Genomic DNA, 19,212 nt, shown 5'->3' with positions numbered 1-19,212 from the left:
GTAATCCAGCACAGAATTAAGAACTTAAAAATGCAACGATAGGTTGTAATGCTTGTTTATTGGGGAGATAAATCAGACGCTTGTTCCTGGATTTGAATTTGGGAAAGTTTGGAGAATACACATCAATTGATGGAACAAATCCCTAATTGTTTTACTTTACTGGCACCAGGAAGCATTTGACGCTGTAACAGTGTTGCTTCAAGAGTTAGGTATTTCAAAGGCAGATGCAATGATCATATCAAGGAATGCTCCAAGTTACACTCATGAACTCATGGATGTTGTGCATGAGTTGGATGAACTTGCTCTTTGGGGTTCATGGGAAACAGAGATTGGGGGTGTTGGAGTAGAACACCTGACATTCAGTGATAAGATACTTAAGATAGCAAGAAGAAAGCGTGGTGCAGGGTTTATTCCATACTTGGAGAGCATAGGGGTTAATCCATCATCAACACTGCACATTTCTCGATATTTATTGGGAGAGACTTTGCCTGGCTTGATTGAAAAGGTTTGTCTTTCATAACTAAGGTTTAGCTAGTTTGTATTGATGAAAAGTTGGTTGACTTATAACCTATGCGAAAATTCTTGTAGATGACACTTTCATAGTTTCAGGTTAGCTTTTGTAGCTCCATTTTTGCAATTGCCTTGAAAAGGTGACTTAATAGATTTCATTGTGACGTTCCATGCTCATTACTGGCTGCCTAATATCTCTATTTCCAATATTTTATTGTTCTGACATGGAATCATAACCTTTTTCAATTCTATCTTAGACCCTTCCTTGGTAAAATTATATAGAACCCATTTTAAATGAACTAATGTCTTGTTAAGCTTAAGCTATAGATTATTTAATTTTGTTGCATGATCTAGATCTAGAAGATTTCCTGTGGACAACATTGTAAATTGTTAGAATTTAGATGTGTTAAATAGTACTAATAATAATCAGACGTGATCAATATTGATTAAAGAAAGATGCGTAGGAAAGATTTTAGAACTAGAATAGAAAAGTTCATTAAATTGTGGATTTTGTATATGTTTTACTTTTTAGGGAGATGTATGGCTGTCTAGTTTCCATTGGCTTGTTTGTGCTATACTATGCTATGATTTAGATATCTATCATATGCTTGTTGGTGATAGAAGTAAATGTACATAATTTTATAGCTGCAAAGGATAAATAAATAATTTAGAAGTTAAAGTGGTTGTACTTTCATGTGACCCTTAATCTTTTAATGATTGAGTTGAATGTTGTTATATTTAACGGTCAAATCTGGCTTGCTAAGCCTTTGCCCTAAATCCCAAAAGAGCATTGCTATTTGACCTAGCAAGGAAAACCCTTGAATCATATGGGGGGATCTACTCCTTTAAGGATGAAGTCAACAACACTATTGACTCTTAGTAATACCACTTGTTGCGAGTGTACCTTCATGGTTTGGTTTGTAGGAGTTTTGAACCCTAACAAAAACCAACGATTAGGATCACATAACATGTGGTACACACTTGGATGTTGTTGTGTTTGATCTACTTGGGTTGTTTTTGATGAATACTAAGAGGGGGGGGGGTGAATTAGTATGCCAAAAATCAGTGTACTTAAACACTTTACTAGACTAACAGTAAACCGGTAAAACAATTTAGCAGACAAACCGATTAGCACACATGCAAACCAAATAGCAAATAATGCATTTACCCACAGAAGCACAAACACCATAACACGAGATTTTGACGTGGAAACCCAAATGGGAAAAACCACGGTGAGATGAAACTCACAAGTAACTATCTGCAGAATAGGAACCAAACCAGTTAAGGTCATACAATGTTCTTTACCAGAACAGATCCTGTTAGGAATCTCAATCTCTGTTAGGAGATAAGTCCGATTAAAGAGTACCTTGCTAGAGGATTTTAGATCCACAGATGTAAACCACCTTGTTAGAGGATTTACAAAAGGCTTTTGGGCCTACTCGGTTAAGGGCTTCAGACTTGTCGAAGATGTGAGTAATCAACAAGTGAGTGATCTAGCAAATAGCACAGATTGCTTGGTTAGATCCTTGATAGCTCGTTCCTAATGCATTCCAACATTACTTCAGTCTTCAACACATTCACACTCTCTCTAACTCATCAACCACCTTAAACCCTAGCAACAACATAAAACCCTAGACATGATGTCCTTATAAAGGAATCTGATTTCATGTCGGTCCAATAGGATTACAAATACAATTTCCTAGGTTCAATGCATCTAGACATATTTTGTAACACGACACAAAAAGCACCGTTAAAGTGTCGGCACCGTCAAACAATCGGTGGATGGTAACTCATCACAAAATGCCGGTTGGTAACTCATCACAAAGTATTACCGGTTCACACAAAATACCGGTTGCCGGTTTGACAAAAATGAAGACTGGGAAATATGTGTTTTGCCGCTTTGATCCTTCGTACTGCTTGAGATCCTCGAACTGCTTGGGGTCAACATACCGCTTCAGACCGGTAAACACATTCTGCAAAACACCAATAGTCTAAAGACTATAATGCATCATACTGGTTGGGAACAATTGCCGGTTGAGCATAACACATACATATTAAAGTGATCTCAATGCAAGTGTGTGTCCATCAATGACAATGACAACATCAATCATAAAAAATGCCAACAATCTCCCCCTTTGGCATTGATGGCAACACTTAGGAAAATTTTGACATCTAAGTGTTTTATAACAAAAATATGCCATAATCAAAATTACTCCCCCTAAGCATATACACTATCCCTTTTGCAGAAAATACAATGTATACTACTTCTTAACAGAAATAACATGAAAGTATACATCAAAACATTCAAAATTTATACTTCTCCCCCTTTGCCAACAATGACAACAAAATATTACAGACCAACCCCTGTTGCATTAGTATTAAGAGAATAAGAGTTTATGACAATAAAGAATAAAACTTGTCAAAAAATGATTTAAAGTCCTGCAAAAATTGTTTCATAGATAAGGACCAGGACTCAAGTAGGAAGGTAGCCACTTCTTTCTCTGTTTGCATTTGGGAGACCTGTTCTTCCATGGCGTCAATTGTGCTCATCTCTTGAGTCACCGTTAAGGCATCCAAATTGAGATAACATTTCTGAAGTATTTGCAGGCGTGGGACTAGAACCAGTTGTGGTTCCTGCAAATCTCGAGTCCGGTTGCTGATTTCCAACTCTATTTTGGCAGACTGGATATGAAACCAGTGAACGGTTTGTCCATAAGTTGTAAAAGAGTTATATGGCGGCTTGAAGGTGCTCATGTATAACTGCAAGTCAGATTGTAGCTTTTGCTTCTGTACAAGCACATCACAGAAGAGATGGGGTTGGCAAATCTTACTCCGTAGTAGATTCTCCTCATCCATAGCATTCCTTATGTCTTTTTGAGCTTTTTGCAGATCGGATCGGAGCTCTTTTAGCTTCTTCACCAGGGCAATGTTGAGAGCCTTTTGATGCTCTTTCTTGGCATTTGCCTTTGCTACCTCTTCTAGGCTCTGCACCTGATCATCCACTACGGTGCATAGGAGCTTCAATTGTGCCAGTGATGAATCAGTATTGGGGAGGTTTGTGCCAGGTAACAAACCGGTAAGAGTGTCCACCGCAGCTTGGATCACATCTTGCTCCTTCTTCCTCCTTATCACTTCAAGGCATTCTTGAGTAACCTTAATGCTCTATAGAAGCTCCATTTCGTTTGCAGACTGGAGGTCAATAGGACTGGTGAGGTCAGCCGGTTTGGCTTGACTATCGGTTGCCTTTGGAGTCTCCATCTGAGTGCTTTTTGCCGCTTCTACTTTCTCTGCTTCCTTCTCTTTCTTCTCTGCTTCTTTTTGCTGCTCCTCTTCCTTTTCCTCCTCTGCTTTCTTCTTCTCTGCTTCCTTTCTCTTCTTTTTTTTATCCTCCTCTTCTTTCTTCTTGTTTCTTTTTCTCTTCTTCCTCTTTTCTCTTTTCCTCCTCTTTCTTTTTCTTCTCATCCTCTTTTCCTCCTCTTTCCTTTTCTTCTCATCCTCTTTTCTCTTTTCCTCCTCTTTCCTTTCCTCATCTTCTTCCTTTTTCTTCTCCTCCGCTTGCTTCTTTGCTTCTTCCTTTTTGTCCTCTGCTTCCTTTTGCTTTTCTACCTGTTCTGCCTGCTTCTCCTGTCCTGTTGCTTCTGATGGTGCATCCTGAGTAACATTTTCACCTTCTAAGGCGTCTACATCAATGGGGTCCATTTGTTCTGTGACCGGTTCTTCTTCACTGTCATACACCTCATCCGGTTTGCCAGTATTCGGTTCTCGCTCAACTTTTTTGTTGGCTTCAACCACTTGATGCATCTTAAGGGCTTCTTGAGCATGAGTATGTGTATCCTTGATCACTTCTTGACCCTTTCCTTCCAGTAACAAGAGTCTTCTTCTTCTCATGAAGAAGAGGCCTTTGTATTTATTCATAACTTCGAAAAGTTCTGAATTTGATACATCAAGAAAATGTTGAGCAAATATTTTCTCCCTCATTTCCTGTTCCTTTTCTATGGCAATGCGCCATTTATTGTCTAAAGAATTATACAAAGAATCCGGTGTCTCAGATCTAATTTCTGAAGGCGATCGGTCATTAACACATAAATACCTAATGATTTCTTGTTCAACTGCTTCCTTTTCATCATCATTGAAATCATCAAAACAATCAATCAAATCATTCAACACTTTTCTCCTAATATTCTTTATAGTTCTTTGACAATGTGTCAAAGGTTTGTAAGAAGAAATGTCAATATTTATCGGTGCAGATGATGTTGGTTCATTCTTTGTCTTTTTCTTTGTTTGCCTAGTCTTCTTCTTAGGCGGTTCTTCTGACATAGTTTCTTCTGAGTCAGGTGTATTGCTTTTTGTCTTCTGCTTCCTCTCGAAGACTTTTGCAGGTGCCGCTTTCGGTTTCTTCTTAATTGGTGACCGCTTGGTCACTTTGGGACTGGCTGCAGTAACCGGTGCCGATGCCGAAGGCACTGCCTTTCCTTTCTTTTCAGAGGGTTTTACAACCGGTGCAACCCTTTCCAAATAGGTGCCGGTTCTCTTTGCCTTAGGATCAAGGGGTGAGGCGATTAGGGTAGAAGCATACCCGTCCAGCATATCATACATTACCTCATAGCCCATAGGCTCTACTTCCTCCTGTCTAGGCTCAACAACCTCCATTATGCATTCATCCACTTTGATGGTGAAGCAGATGTCTTCCTCATACTTTTTGACCAAATCATCGAATATTCTTATCCTTTGACTCATCTTGCGTCTGAACTCATCAAAGTATTTGTTCAGCACTTTCGGATAGCCGGTTCCAATCGCTTGTAGGCTCTCCTTGATTTGTTTTGTTATCGGTTGGTCGGCAAACCACTGAATATCACCTACTCCTGGAAAGTAGCCTTGGAAGTAAAAGAACAACCCAACCAGTAGTTGTTCGAACTTGAATCTCAGTGCATTGTCCTGTTTGATTGACTTAAGATTCAACAGAAGTTGTCTTTGCATACAGGTGCACAGATCAAACGATGCATCCTCCTTGATCATCCTTTAAGCGGCATTTACCGCTGCAGCAGAGACATAATTAATTCTGCTGGTAGAGAACGTCCGGTAGCCTATCACCATGCAGGCATACTTGACCAGATCATCCTTGATTGAGTTGACGGTCATGCCACGTGAGTCGCTCACTGAATCGGTGAGCTTGGACATTTCAGTCTTGCTGACCTTCCTTAGGGCTGGCACTTCCCCTGTATAGCAGAAACCGGTGACGGCATGAATCGCTTCCGGTGTGATATCATGCGTTCGCTCTAGGTACATCTTGTCACCGTGTACCCTGCTTAGGATAATGCGAATGTGATCATCTGAAATTCTTCAAGAAAGTAAACTGCATTTTGGAGTTTCTTCTTTTCCAGAATGTTGAATTCCGGTTTAATCTTCTTATTCTTTCTGCAGAATAAGCTTAGTTGGGAATAGATCACAAGAAACCCTAGGTCTTCGATTTTGCAGTCTATGTAATCGGAAATCCCTTCTTCTACTATAACACCAGCCGGTACTTGAGACAAGGCATTATATTTCGACTTTCGTTGTATGAAGTCCATAGAATCAACAGTTGCACTAGAACTATCATGAGATGCGGAAGCCATGATAATCAGAGAATTATGAGAAATACCTTTCGAAAATCGAGACTCTAGGGCTTGCAAATTCCACTTCGCCTCACACTTCGTCGGTTGTTGAATCACCGCTTTGAGTTCTTCTCTTGACCGTTTGATATTTGCTTCTGAATCTTCTTCAGGGTTTCAAGATTTCTTTGAATCGCAACACAAGTCACTTTTTCTTTGCTTTGCACTTGAAAAACTTCTTCGCTCGAAAAAAATGATAGTGAGAAATGATTTGAAAATTCCTTTTAAACATATTCCTCACCTACCGTAATAAATGCTCCACCATTAGGGCGTAAACCCTAATTTGCCTGTTACCGTTTCCGGTCTTCTGCCAAATGACAGGTATCACATATCGGTTAAGGTCTTTTACCGGTATAAACCGGGGGTTCGAAACATTTCACCGTTTGCTCCCCCTAAGCTTTTCTGATGCTTAGTTTGCCGGTTCCGTGATTTCCACACTAGGTGTAGAAACCGGTTCTTCTTGCAACATTGTTGGTTTCTTCTTCCAGGTTTTGTTCATATCCGCTTGAACAGTGTCAATATCAATCTTTCCTTCCGGAGTGACCGGTATGTCATCCGATATGTTCTTTCTTGTTCTGCAGAATCTGGTAATGTGACCCGGTTTGTTGCAATGATAGCAGACCATTCCAGGTGCTCTCCAAGGTCCATTATTCATGTTTCCATTCTTCCTTCTGCATGTTGCAGCTGTGTGACCATGACCATGACAGATCAAACAGTTTGCTCTCCATCTGGTTGCCGCTTGATAGCTACCGCGTCCTGACTGATAATTAAAGGCATTACACCGGTTGTGATTCCGGTTCACAAAAGGTTCTGGACCAACTCCTTGAGTCCTCTGAGGATATCTTCCAGTGTTGTTCATAACAGACCTGCATTCAGATGCTCTATGCCCAAACTTGTTGCATGCATAACAGTTACCATTGAACTTATTGGATCTAGGTACATTGTTTATAAAGTAAGGAAAATTATTGTAGGCTTTACTCCTACATACATTAGCAGTATGTTCTTCTTTAAGACAGTTAAAGCAAACAGGTTTGAACTTTTGCTTACCTTTACCTTTGAATGTCGGTTGCCTCTTTGATGCTTCACATTTGCACTAGAGGTCTCACCTTGCTCATGACTGGAGTAACCAAGTCCATCAGTATTCTTGACAGGTTTGGCTGATTCAAGCTTTTGCTCTAGCTTAACAGTACTCTTGTTGAACTTAGCAAGTATTTCTTTTGACTCAGAGAGTTCTTTGGAAATAGTAGCATTTGTTTCCATCAGGTTTGCATTCTCAGAGATGGTCATGTTCAGTTCTCCTTGCATGTCTTCCTTTTCCACTTTGCTCGCATGGAGTTGAGCAGTTAGGGCACTGATCTCTTGCTTCAGCTTGGAGATTTCATGATCTTTGTCTTTTACTTGATCTTCAGCTTTCCTCCGGTTCTCAAGCTCTTGGCACATTCGAATAGTCAGTCCTTCCAATTCTTTTCTCAGGTTGGAATTAGATTCATTTAGCTTTTCTACTTCTTGAATCAGGGCTTCCATGTCCGCTTCATCAGAGGAACTATTTTCAGATAGCTCCATCAGTTTTTCAGCATGTTCTCTCCTTTTTGCTTGAGAGGCCTTATATTCGACCATAAGATCATCATAGGCTTGCTCAGACTGAGTGAGCCGATGAGTAAGTTCCCTCATAGTATATTCCCCCATATCTCTTTCCAAGTGGTTAGACTTATAGAAAGGTTGGCTCTGATACCAATTGATGAATACTAAGAGGAGGGGGCGGGGGGGTGCTGAATTAGTATGCCAAAAATTAGTGTACTTAAACACTTTACTAGACTAACAGTAAACCGGTAAAATAGTTTAGCAGACAAACCGGTTAGCACACATGCAAACCAAATAGCAAATAATGCATTTACCCACAGAAGCACAAACACCATAACACGAGATTTTGACGTGGAAACCCAAATGGGAAAAACCACGGTGAGATGAAACTCACTAGTAACTATCTGCAGAATAGGAACCAGACCGGTTAAGGTCATACAATGTTCTTTATCAGAACAAATCCTGTTAGGAATCTCAATTTCTGTTAGGAGATAAGTCCAATTAAAGACTACCTTGCTAGAGGATTTTAGATCCACAGATGTGAACCACCTTGTTAGAGGATTTACAAAAGGCTTTTGGGCCTACCCGGTTAAGGGCTTCAGACTTGTTGAAGATGTGAGTAATCAACAAGTGAGTGATCTAGCAAATTGCACAAATTGCTTGGTTAGATCCTTGATGGCTCGTTCCTTAATGCATTCCAGCATTACTTCAGTCTTCAACACATTCACACTCTCTCTAACTCATCAACCACCTTAAACCCTAGCAACAACATAAAACCCTAGACATGATGTCCTTATAAAGGAATCTGATTTCATGTCGGTCCAATAGGATTACAAATACAATTTCCTAGGTTCAATGCATCTAGACATATTTTGTAACATGACACAAAAAGCACCGTTAAAGTGTCGGCACTGTCAAACATTCGGTGGATGGTAACTCATCACAAAATGCCGGTTGGTAACTCATCACGGAGTATTACCGGTTCACACAAAATACTGGTTGCCGGTTTGACAAAAATGAAGACTGGGAAATATGTGTTCTGCCGCTTTGATCCTTCGTACTGCTTGAGATCCTCGAACCGCTTGGGGTCAACATACCGCTTCAGACCGGTAAACACATTCTGCAAAACACCGATAGTCTAAAGACTGTAATGCATCATACCGGTTAGGAACAATTGCCGGTTGAGGATAACACATACCTATAAAAGTGATCTCAATGCAAGTGTGTGTCCATCAATGACAATCACAGCATCAATCATCAAAAATGCCAACAGTTTTATGCTATTTGAACATACATATAACATTTGGAGGAGATGAATGATGATCTTAGAGAAAGTGCAAAACTTGGGAGAGTATGTAGAAGTATTATAGGCCATGAAGCATTAGTTGGCAAGACTGTAGGCCATGAGAATTTGTAATATACACCCTTACTTTTTTTTAAGTTTTCTGTTTAATGCTTGAAATAGTTTGCAGGTAAACCATAACACAAATAGGAAATGCAGAGATAATATTTACAACAAGATATAACAAAAATATGCGAGATAATAATTAGAGCAAGATTTAATAGAAAAATGCCCAATATCCCACAAGTGGAAATGTATATCAGGTGTATTACAAAATGTGGATAGCAATATATTATGTTTTTAAACAATGCCCAGATGACCAAATGCCTTCAAAATGGACATACATTCATACCCATTTGTTCTGAAATGACACAGGTTGGAAAAGCAAGTTGGAGCAGCAAACTGGAAACACCAAACTCGGATGCCACTCTCCACAATCTGCTCAAAATGCTACAAACTGGATGTCTCTTGGAAGTTATGCCCTAGATGCCCTCCAAACAGCAAAAAGACACTCAACTTGGATGCCAAGACTCATGTGCAAACCCTCACACCTAACTCTCAGCTGAACGACCTGTCTAGTAAAGGAAGTGGCCAGCAAAGGAGTTAAAATCTTCTATAAAACTCTCCAATTTGCTCCTTCCCTTTTCTCCACAAATCTGTCCTTGATTTCTATGCTCAAATTGAAGATACCAATTGAAATCTCAAACAATGTAGCTCGAATGTGATCTTTGAATGAAACCACCATTAAATCTATTAGGCAGGGTCTTTTACCAATGAAGTATATGTTCTTTATGAAGGTTTTCGTCCTCCGAAAGCCAAAGGATGAATAAGTTCAATCCAACAGAGTTCTGTTATCAATTTCCAAATCAGACGTACTGAAAATGAGCTCCAAGATGTCTATTTATTCTCTTCCAAGATCCCCATGTTCCTTTTATGGTTTGCAATATTTTATTCAACTTAAATATCATTTTTATAACTCTCATTTGGGCGCCCACACCTAGGAATCACTTTATTAAATTAAAACAACTTATATCCCCTAGTAATTATTAAGATGGTCTTTCAGAAATAGACAGAAGTTGCAGAAGAGGGTTTCTTTAATTTGCAACACATTTTGAATAATGCATGCATTTAATCAAATGAAACAATGAATTAGAGAATTTAAAAGCATACCCGTAGGTCCTTAGCCAATTTATTGAAACGAAAGAATAAATCAGCAACTTCCAAAGTTTTGATTTTTATTATGGAACAATTTAGATCTGCTCTTATTTAAATGCTAAGACACCCAAACAGTGGAAGATGGTGCCAATAAATGAGCAAGCTGTGTGTTTGGGAAAAGAAGCCTCCAAACCACAGAAGAATCAACAACAAAACAGTAAATAGGGAAACCCTACAACAAATCTGCCTTGTAAGAAGCCAAATCTGCCCCAATTCAATTCAATTTGACTTCTGAATGAAGCCAACCAAGCTGCAACATTTCGATTGATCTTTCACAATCTCAAAGCTACTGAATTTTGAAGAATGCACGCTCTCCAAAACAGGTCCAAACCCTAGCCGCCATAGCCAAGTGCTATCAAGAATGAAGTTTAATTTCCATCTTGGCTACCTAAATACCCAAAAGGTACGGTTTTTGGCAATTAGGGATTTAAAAATAATAACTTGCTTTTAGGGTTCCCAACTTAACCCTAAAAGCAACACCTAACTTAGGAGATAATAAATCTTCACTTAAATAAATTTAAGTGATGCACTTTATGATTTTATATTAATATTTCATTAAAATATTAATTGCCTGTGGAACCACTAAAAAAATCATCTCTCTCTTATTATTGCTCGGAAACTGAATCTGTCAGAAGCTAGGGTCACAGTTTGCCATGCCAATGAAAATAGGACCATGTCTATTTTTAGCAATTTTTCCCTAAAAAATAGGAAATTCTCATAAAGTGTCAGAAACTGATGAAACGAAGACCATAACTGAACTCAACACTGAACTAGAACAAATAGACAGACCACTCCTCAAGATACTGCATTATTGACCCCTTTATCCATACGCTGTTAGCCTACAAGGGTCCAAAAATAAGTTAACTCCTCAATCCCAAGTCCCTGACTAGGATAGGGACATTACAGTCCGCCCTCCCAAAATTTGCTTGTCCTCAAGCAAACTCAATGCTGGATGCTGTAAAATGCTATCACACTCCCAAGTAGCATCCTCTATTGGTAGATCCTTCCATTTAATCAAAAATTCCCTGATGACACTTCTCCGCAAATGATGCTCTCTGAACTCTAGAATGGCCTTAGGTACTAGCACTAACTTCCCCTCATCATCTAAGGGTGGTAGAACTGCAGAAGGAACTATTTGTTGTCCCAATGCCTTCTTAAGGCGTGTCACATGGAACACATTATGAACTTTACTATCAGCCGGTAAATCTAACTCATAAGCCACCTGGCCAACTCGCCTGGAAATCCTGAAAGGACCATAGTAACGTGGCTTGAGTTTCTCTGAGCCCTTCTTTCTAAGAGAGGACTGTTTGTAGGGCTGTAGCATCAAATACACCATATCCCTGATCTCAAAAGATCGCTCAACCCTCCTCTGATCAGCATATTGCTTTTGCTGATTCTAAGCCTTCTGAATATTATCATGAAGTGCTCTCATAATATCCTGGTTCTCTTGTAGCAGATTCCCAACACTTGGTACTCGGCAATTGCTCATCAATAAATCCAGAAAACTAGGGGCATCATATCTATACAAATCTCTGAAAGGTGTCATTTGAATAGTCATGTGGTGAGTGGAATTATAACAATACTCGCACAAATGTAACCACTTCACCCAAGCCTTCTGCTGCCTTGAGATGTAGCTCCGCAGGTATCCCTCCACCCACTTGTTGACAATCTTTGTCTGTCCATCAGTCTGGGGGTGGTAACTGGTACTCGGAGTGAGCTTTGTCCCGCAAAGTCTGAATAACTCCTGCCAGAAGTGACCCATGAATCTGCTGTCCCTATCACTGACAATACTTAGAGGTAAACCGTGCAATCTAAATACCTCACGAAAGAAAAGATCAGCCACCTGACCAGTGGAATAAGTAGTCGTGATCGGAAAAAATGTGCATACTTAGTGAACCGATCAACCACCACATATATGCTGTCTCTCCCTTGGGCTTTTGGCAAGTCCGTAATAAAGTCCATAGACACGCATTCCCACTTCCTGTCAGGAATAGGAAGTGGCTGAAGTAACCCTGCAGGGAAGTTGTGCTCCTGCTTGTTCTGCTTGCAAACAGAACACTCTTTGACGTATTGAAGAACATCAGACTTGAGACCCTTCCAAGAGAATCTCTCTCGTACCTGCCTATAGGTCTTAAAGTACCCAGGATGTCCAGCCATAGGTGAATCATGGAAAGTCCTCAATACTATGCATTTCACCTCAGAACCTGGAACTAAAAATATCCTCTCTTTGTAAATGATGAGGTCATCCACAAGAGAGTACCTGATGTCTTCTACTGTTCCATCAATAATACTAGATGCCCATAGATTCTTGGCATACTTTGCTATAATCAAGTGTTTCCAATCTTTGTACACAACTGCCATGGAGCTCAATTGGGGGCGGTGAGATAAAGCATCAGCAACAACATTCTGAGTCCCTTTGACATAGGAGATGTCAAAATCATAAGACTGTAACTTGCTGACCCCCACTTCTGTTGACGCTCATTTAGATCCCGCTGTCCAAGAAAATGCTTCAAACTATTATGATCAGTTTTGACACAAAACTTGCTGCCAACTAAATATTGCCTGAACTTGGCCATTGCATGCATGATGGCCAACATTTCCTTATCATAAATACTATAGCTCCTCTCCGGACCTGGAAGCTTCCTGCTCTCATAAGCTATAGGATGACGATCCTACATAATTACTGCACCAATACCCTCTCCACATGCATCACAATGAAGCTCAAAAGGTTTGGTGAAACCGGGTAAAGCAAGAACTTGACATGTAGTCATCAATTGCTTGAACTTCTCAAAACACTCTTGTGCGAGAGGTGTCCAAACAAATGCACCTTTCTTGGTCAAATCAGTGAGTGGTGCAACATGCCGTGAAAACCAGTAACAAACCGACGGTAGAAGGCACATAAACCAACAAATCCCCTGAGTTGAGTCAGGGTCTCAGAAGTAGGCCAATCAACAATGGCACGAACCTTATCAGGATCCATGCGAACTTCCTCTTTGCTGATTATGTGACCCAAATACAAAATTTCTGCCATTCCCAATGCACACTTGGACTCTTTGGCGTAGAAGGACTCCCTGTCAAGTATGCCTAAAATAGTATCCAAGTGAACCAAGTGCTCCTCCCAAGTTCTACTGAAAATGTCATCAAAGAAAACCAGAACGAATCTCCTCAACTGAGATTGGAAGACCCTATTCATAGTGGACTAAAAGGTAGCTAGTGCGTTGGTCAACCCAAAAGGCATAACCAAAAACTCATAGTGTCCACAATGACATCTAAATGCAGTCTTCTCAATATCTTGCTCCCTGACACTGATCTGAGGATAACCTGTTCTTAAATCAATCTTGGAGAAGTAACAAGCTCCATGAAGCTCATTTAACAACTCATCAATGCAAGGAATGGGATACCTGTTCTTTATAGTTTTTTTATTCAGCATACTGTAATCAATGCACATTCTGAGTGTACCATCTTTCTTCTTCACCAAAACAACTGATGAAGCGAAAGGAGATTTACTCGGCCTTATGTGTCCCATTGCTAGAAGTTCTTTGATAGTTTTCTCAATTTCATCTTTCAACCGCTTGGGGTGCCGGTAAGGTGTAATCATAATGGGTTTGGTGCCCTCTTCAAGCTCAATAATGTGTTCTATGCCTCTATTAGGAGGCCTACCAGGAGGTATGTCACTAAACACCTTTGTATGCTTAACTCTAAGCTCCTGAATATTTGAACGATAAGGTGTTTTATGCTGCTCCTCATAAGTAGGCACGAGTTTACACTCTGCTGCCCAATCCACCATGTCATGTTTGACAAGTCTCTCCATTCTTTTAAGAGTGTTTAATTTCAATTTGCTGGCTTTGATAGCTTTAAGAACATGATTAGTCCCATCAACCTTGAATTTCATCTCCATATCTCTGAGGTTGAGTGTAAATTCACCTATGGTGTGAAGCCACGTCATGCCATGAACCACATCCGTATTTCCCATGTTAACCACATAAAAATCAGCTTTGAATTCATAATTATTGAGTTTCATGGGTAAGTCTGAAATCATTCTATCACAAGTCAGCACATTACCATCAACAACTTTCACCCTTATGCCTTCAAACTCTTGAGTTTGAATCCCACGCTTCTCCACCAACCGTGCATCTATGAAATTATGAGTTGCACCTGTATCAAGTAGAGAAATGACTCTTTGACCAGCCAAGAGTCCACGCAACCTAAAAGAACCTTCTCCTTGCATGCTAGACATATGAGCTTCCCGTAGATCGAATTCTCCTTCATTTTCAACCTCCTTTTCTGAATTTTCAGTCTTGGAGTCATTTTGATCAGCTTGCTGGTCCGTGTTATCAGTCATGTTTTCTCCCTCATAAAACCACTCCATCTTCCTACTTTGACTCTTAGGCTTGAGGGGACAGTCATGGTTTTGATCATAAGGACCCTTACAATGAAAACATAGCCTCCTTCTACGCAAATCATTGAGTGTTTCCCTATCTAAAGACGCTGTAAACTTCTTCCCTTGGTCCACAGTTTCTGATTTCTTTTGATCAAACTTGCTGTCATTAAATGATGAGGATGGTTTTGAGTTGTTAGGAGTGAACTTACTACGAGGAGCGGTAAGTTCCATGTTGCGTGCCTTCCTCATGGCTTCTTGCAAGGTAGGGGGATCAAAAGCTTTAATCCGAACCTTTCATGGCTCATAAAGACCTTCAACAAAAAGAATGACCAATCTTCTCTCTGAAATGTTAGTTACCACAACTCTGGATCTCTTTTATCAAAACGCTCAACCAATTTGTCATTGAATTCTTGGTATGTAGTAATAAGGTCATGATGCAAAGTCACCATCCCATGGTGCCACAAATCATGGGCTACTCCATCCAAATGCAAAGCTGCAAACTTAACAGCGTCTTCTTCTGACATAGGACGTAGATTCAGGAAGGTATCCAACTTGCTAATCCAAGCTTTGGCTGTAACACTACCGCTGCCATCAAAAGTAGAAAGTATGAGCTTGTTGATTGCATATTTGAGATCATTAGTTTTTTTCGAAAGTTTCTTGTCATTCCAATTCCACTTCTTGTTGTGTTCCCTCTTTTGACTCATAAACCTGTCAAAGTTAAGATGTTCCTTAACTCTCAGTGGTAATGCATCCCATTCATCATGAAGTGTGGTTACGTTAACTGTAAAGGCCACCTCATCTTCCTCCTCAGCCACATCCTCTTCTTCAGGTTCATTTCTAACAAAGGTTGGGCATGTAGGCCTATCATAGGTGTGTGTGGGAGTCACTCTTGCCCTTGGGCAATCAACAACACTACCATTTTCCTCTTGGTTCTGATTATGCCCCCTTGGCACAGTGATCTCTTGTATGGCTGTAATCAACTGCTGCAACACATTTGCCACTTGTCACTGCCCTGTTACTAAACCCCTCATAATGACTCTAGCATCTTGGTCTTCATTGTTCGCAGCCTCTCTGCGTGGCTAATCATCAATCCTGTCCCCCATAATTTCCAAGGGTATTTCTTCAGTTTGATTAGGATCTCCCTGTAAATCAGGTCTCCTGCGTGTGTAATCCTTGTGAGGCCCAGTCTGTTGTTGATGCATAAAATTTTTTCTAACCCTCCAGGAAGGTAGGATCAAAGCTTTGATACCACTGTGATGAACCCTTGCTGGTTCAACTCTTCAACTTGCTGTAATTTGTAGATCTTCTTGTAATTTTTAATTATTAAGATGGTCTTTCAGAAATAGACAGAAGTTGCAGAAGAGGGTTTCTTTAATTTGCAACGCATATTGAATAATACATGAATTTAATCAACTGAAACAATGAATTGGAGAATTTAGAAGCATACCCGTAGGTCCTTAGCCAATTTATTGAAAAGAAAGAACAAATCAGCAACTTACAAAGTTCTGATTTTTATTCTGAAACAATTCAGATCTGCTCTTATTTAAATACTAAGACACCCAAACAGTGGAAGATGGTGCCAATAAATGAGCAAGCTATGTGTTTGGGAAAAGAAGCTTCCAAACCATAGAAGAATCAACAATAAAACAGTAAATAGGAAAACCCTACAACAAATCTGCCTTGTAAGAAGCCAAATCTGCTCCAATTCAATTCAATTTGACTTCTGAATGAAGCCAACCAAGCTGCAACAATTTGATTGATCTTTCACAATCTCAAAGCTACTGAATTCTGAAGAATGCACGCTCTCCAAAATAGGTCCAAACCCTAGCCGCCATAGCCAAGTGCTCAGAAGAAAATGTCAAATGCTTAATATCAAGAATGAGGTTTAATTTCCATCTTGGCTGCCTAAATACCCAAAAGGTGCGATTTTTGGCAATTAGGGATTTAAAAATAATAACTTGCTTTTAGGGTTCCCAACTTAACCCTAAAAGCCACGCCTAGCTTAGGAGATAATAAATCTTCACTTAAATAAATTTAAATGATGCACTTTATGATTTTATATTAATATTTCATTAAAATATTAATTGCCTGTGGAACCACTAAAAAATTCATATCTCTCATTATTGCTCAGAAACTGAATCTGTCAGAAGCTAGGGTCACAGTTTGCCATGCCAATGAAAATAGGACCATGTCTATTTTTAGCAAATTTTTCTCTAAAAAATAGGAAATCCTCATAAAGTGTCAGAAACTGATAAAACGAAGACCAAAACTGAACTCAACACTGAACTAGAACAAATAGACAAACCACTCCTCAAGATATTGCATTACTGACCCCTTTATCCATACTCTGTTAGCCTACAAGGGTCCAAAAATAAGCTAACTCGTCAATCCCAAGTCCCTGACTAGGATGGGGACATTACAGTGCCCACTTAAGACACTTTATAAAATTAATCAACGTTAACTTCAATCACCGTGTATCTATCATCTTGCATATAATACCTTCAATGATAACTCCCATTTGGGCGCTGTTGTGACTATTTCACACATCGCCCCATTAAAATGGGGACCCCCTCTTTTTCGCTTTTGTTTCGCCTGTTCTTCTCTCTGCTTTTAGGGTTTTGAGTGAGTGAGGTCTGTCTGGGCGAGGGTTAAACCTTAGGGGTTTCTTCCGAATGTTTTCAAGCTGAGTCCAGTCAAATTTTGAAAGTTATTAAGCATCCTTCCGAGGATTGATTATTGAAGTAAGGTGAGTCTGTCAGGAAGGTCAGATAGGTCTTAGGTTAGGTCTAGTCAGGGTTTTTTGGGGTAAAATCCAAATTTGTCTAAGTGTTAGCATTTTGAAAATGAAATTGTGTATTCTTGCCTAGGTAAATTTTGATCATTTTTCGGAGGCAAGATGATGTCTGAAACAGCAAAAGTGCTCTTGTCCCTCATTGGAGGCCCAGGGCGAATTTCATCCTAAGTGCAATTTCTTATTTTGCAAGGGCTTGCTAACTGATGACCTTGATGATGACCTAACTCCGCCTTGTGAAATGTTTGGAGACTTAAATTTTGAATGGATTAGCCAGAAAGGACAAAAGTGCTCTTGTCCCTCTCCAAGGGACCAGGGCGAAAATGTTATCTTATGCATATTTGTCACTGACTTTTCTATTTTGTTTTGTGCAGGGTCTCCAGGAGAGATAATTGGATGTGTCTTGATACTTTTGAAGATTTTGAAGGCACGAAAATGGTGAATTTTGAAGGTTGAAGAGAAAAGCGCTCCTGTCCCTCTCCAAGGGACCAGGGCGAAAAGACTTATTTGAGTCATTCCTGGCCTTGTCGGGTTAAATTGAAACATCAAAGGCATGGTGGACAGCAAAATGAACATGATAAAGCATCCTGACTTGATTAAAAACAATGAAATGATGGAGTTTTTGCCTAGAAAGTCAAAAGCGCTCCTGTCCCTCATTGAAGGACCGGAGCTTGAATTTCAAATTTGCACTATCTTTGCAAGATTAAAGTGATTTTACGATTTGAAGAGGCCAAGGGAAGCATGTTTTGTCCATTGAATATAATTTAAGTGGTCTACAAAGGAGGAAATCAACCCAGATGACAAAAAGCGCTCCTGTCCCTCACTGAAGGACCATGGAGTCTTTTCCAAGATTCTCCTCTTTGTTTGAGATTTTGAGGCAAAGCCTGACTTGGATAGGAGGGAGAAATGATGTTTTATGCCTTAGATGCGATTGAAGGTTTAAAGAACAAGGAAATATGCACCAAGATGTAAAAAGGCGCTCCTGTCCCTCTCCAAGGGTCCAGAGCGATTTTCTAAAAGGTGCAAATTTATTGCAAAGCCAAGGCAAGTTTGTGATTGAAATGAATGGAAGAAGACATGATTAGCCCATTGAAGATGATTTGGAAAGCTAGCAAAGGACGGATAGGCTTGAAATTGCAAAAGTGCTCTTGTCCCTCTCCAAGGGACCAGGGCGAAAAACATGTTATCTAGCTCTCCTCTCCAATTTTGGACAAATCTAGGCCAAGGCACAAGTTTACGTTTAAAATGCTTCGAGGTGGAATTGAGATGCAAGAGTTGCAAATTTTGATGACAATTGGCAAAAGCGCTCCTGTCCCTCTCCAAGGGACCAGGGCGAAATTTCCAAATATGCCCATTTACCTTACATTTTGAGATGATATTTTTTATTACCAAGACTCAAGAGGGAGTGAAATGTGATATTCTACGCGTAGAGGGTAATTTGAAGATTAATGTGATCAAGAATTTGTGCAAAAAACCCAAAAGTGCTCCTGTCCCTCACTGAAGGACCAGAGCGATTTTTATGAAATCAACAATTTCCCTCCGAGATTGTGCTAAGGCAAGGTTGTGCGAGATGGGAAGGATCTTCTAAAGCATGGTGAACAAAGATTTGACTTCAAAATTTGAGAATCCTAGCCTGAAAATGAAAAAGCGCTTCTGTCCTTCACTGGAGGACCAGGGCAAAAATCTTGGGAGAGCTTATTTTGCCTTGCAAAAACGAGTTAAGCATGCATGGAACAAGTGAAAG

The 19,212-nt window shown here is 39.9% G+C and overlaps 1 protein-coding gene across 11 annotated transcripts in view; it reads left to right on the top strand.

The window, feature by feature from the left end:
- The window catches only part of LOC131038352 (transcription termination factor MTERF2, chloroplastic), a 154,778-nt gene that overhangs the window by 1,201 nt on the left and 134,365 nt on the right, over nucleotides 1–19,212 (top strand). For all 11 annotated transcript variants that reach the window (XM_057970741.2, XM_057970750.2, XM_057970749.2 and 8 more), the window contains one exon: nucleotides 170–505. In XM_057970741.2, coding sequence (XP_057826724.1) covers nucleotides 170–505 — 336 coding nt within the window. The remainder of the gene's footprint in view (nucleotides 1–169; nucleotides 506–19,212) is intronic.

Source organism: Cryptomeria japonica, chromosome 10 (assembly GCF_030272615.1).
Source record: "Cryptomeria japonica chromosome 10, Sugi_1.0, whole genome shotgun sequence".
Taxonomy (NCBI): Eukaryota; Viridiplantae; Streptophyta; class Pinopsida; order Cupressales; family Cupressaceae; genus Cryptomeria; species Cryptomeria japonica.
The sequence above is the reverse complement of the archived record's forward strand: the minus strand, read 5'-3'. Positions and strand labels throughout refer to the sequence as shown.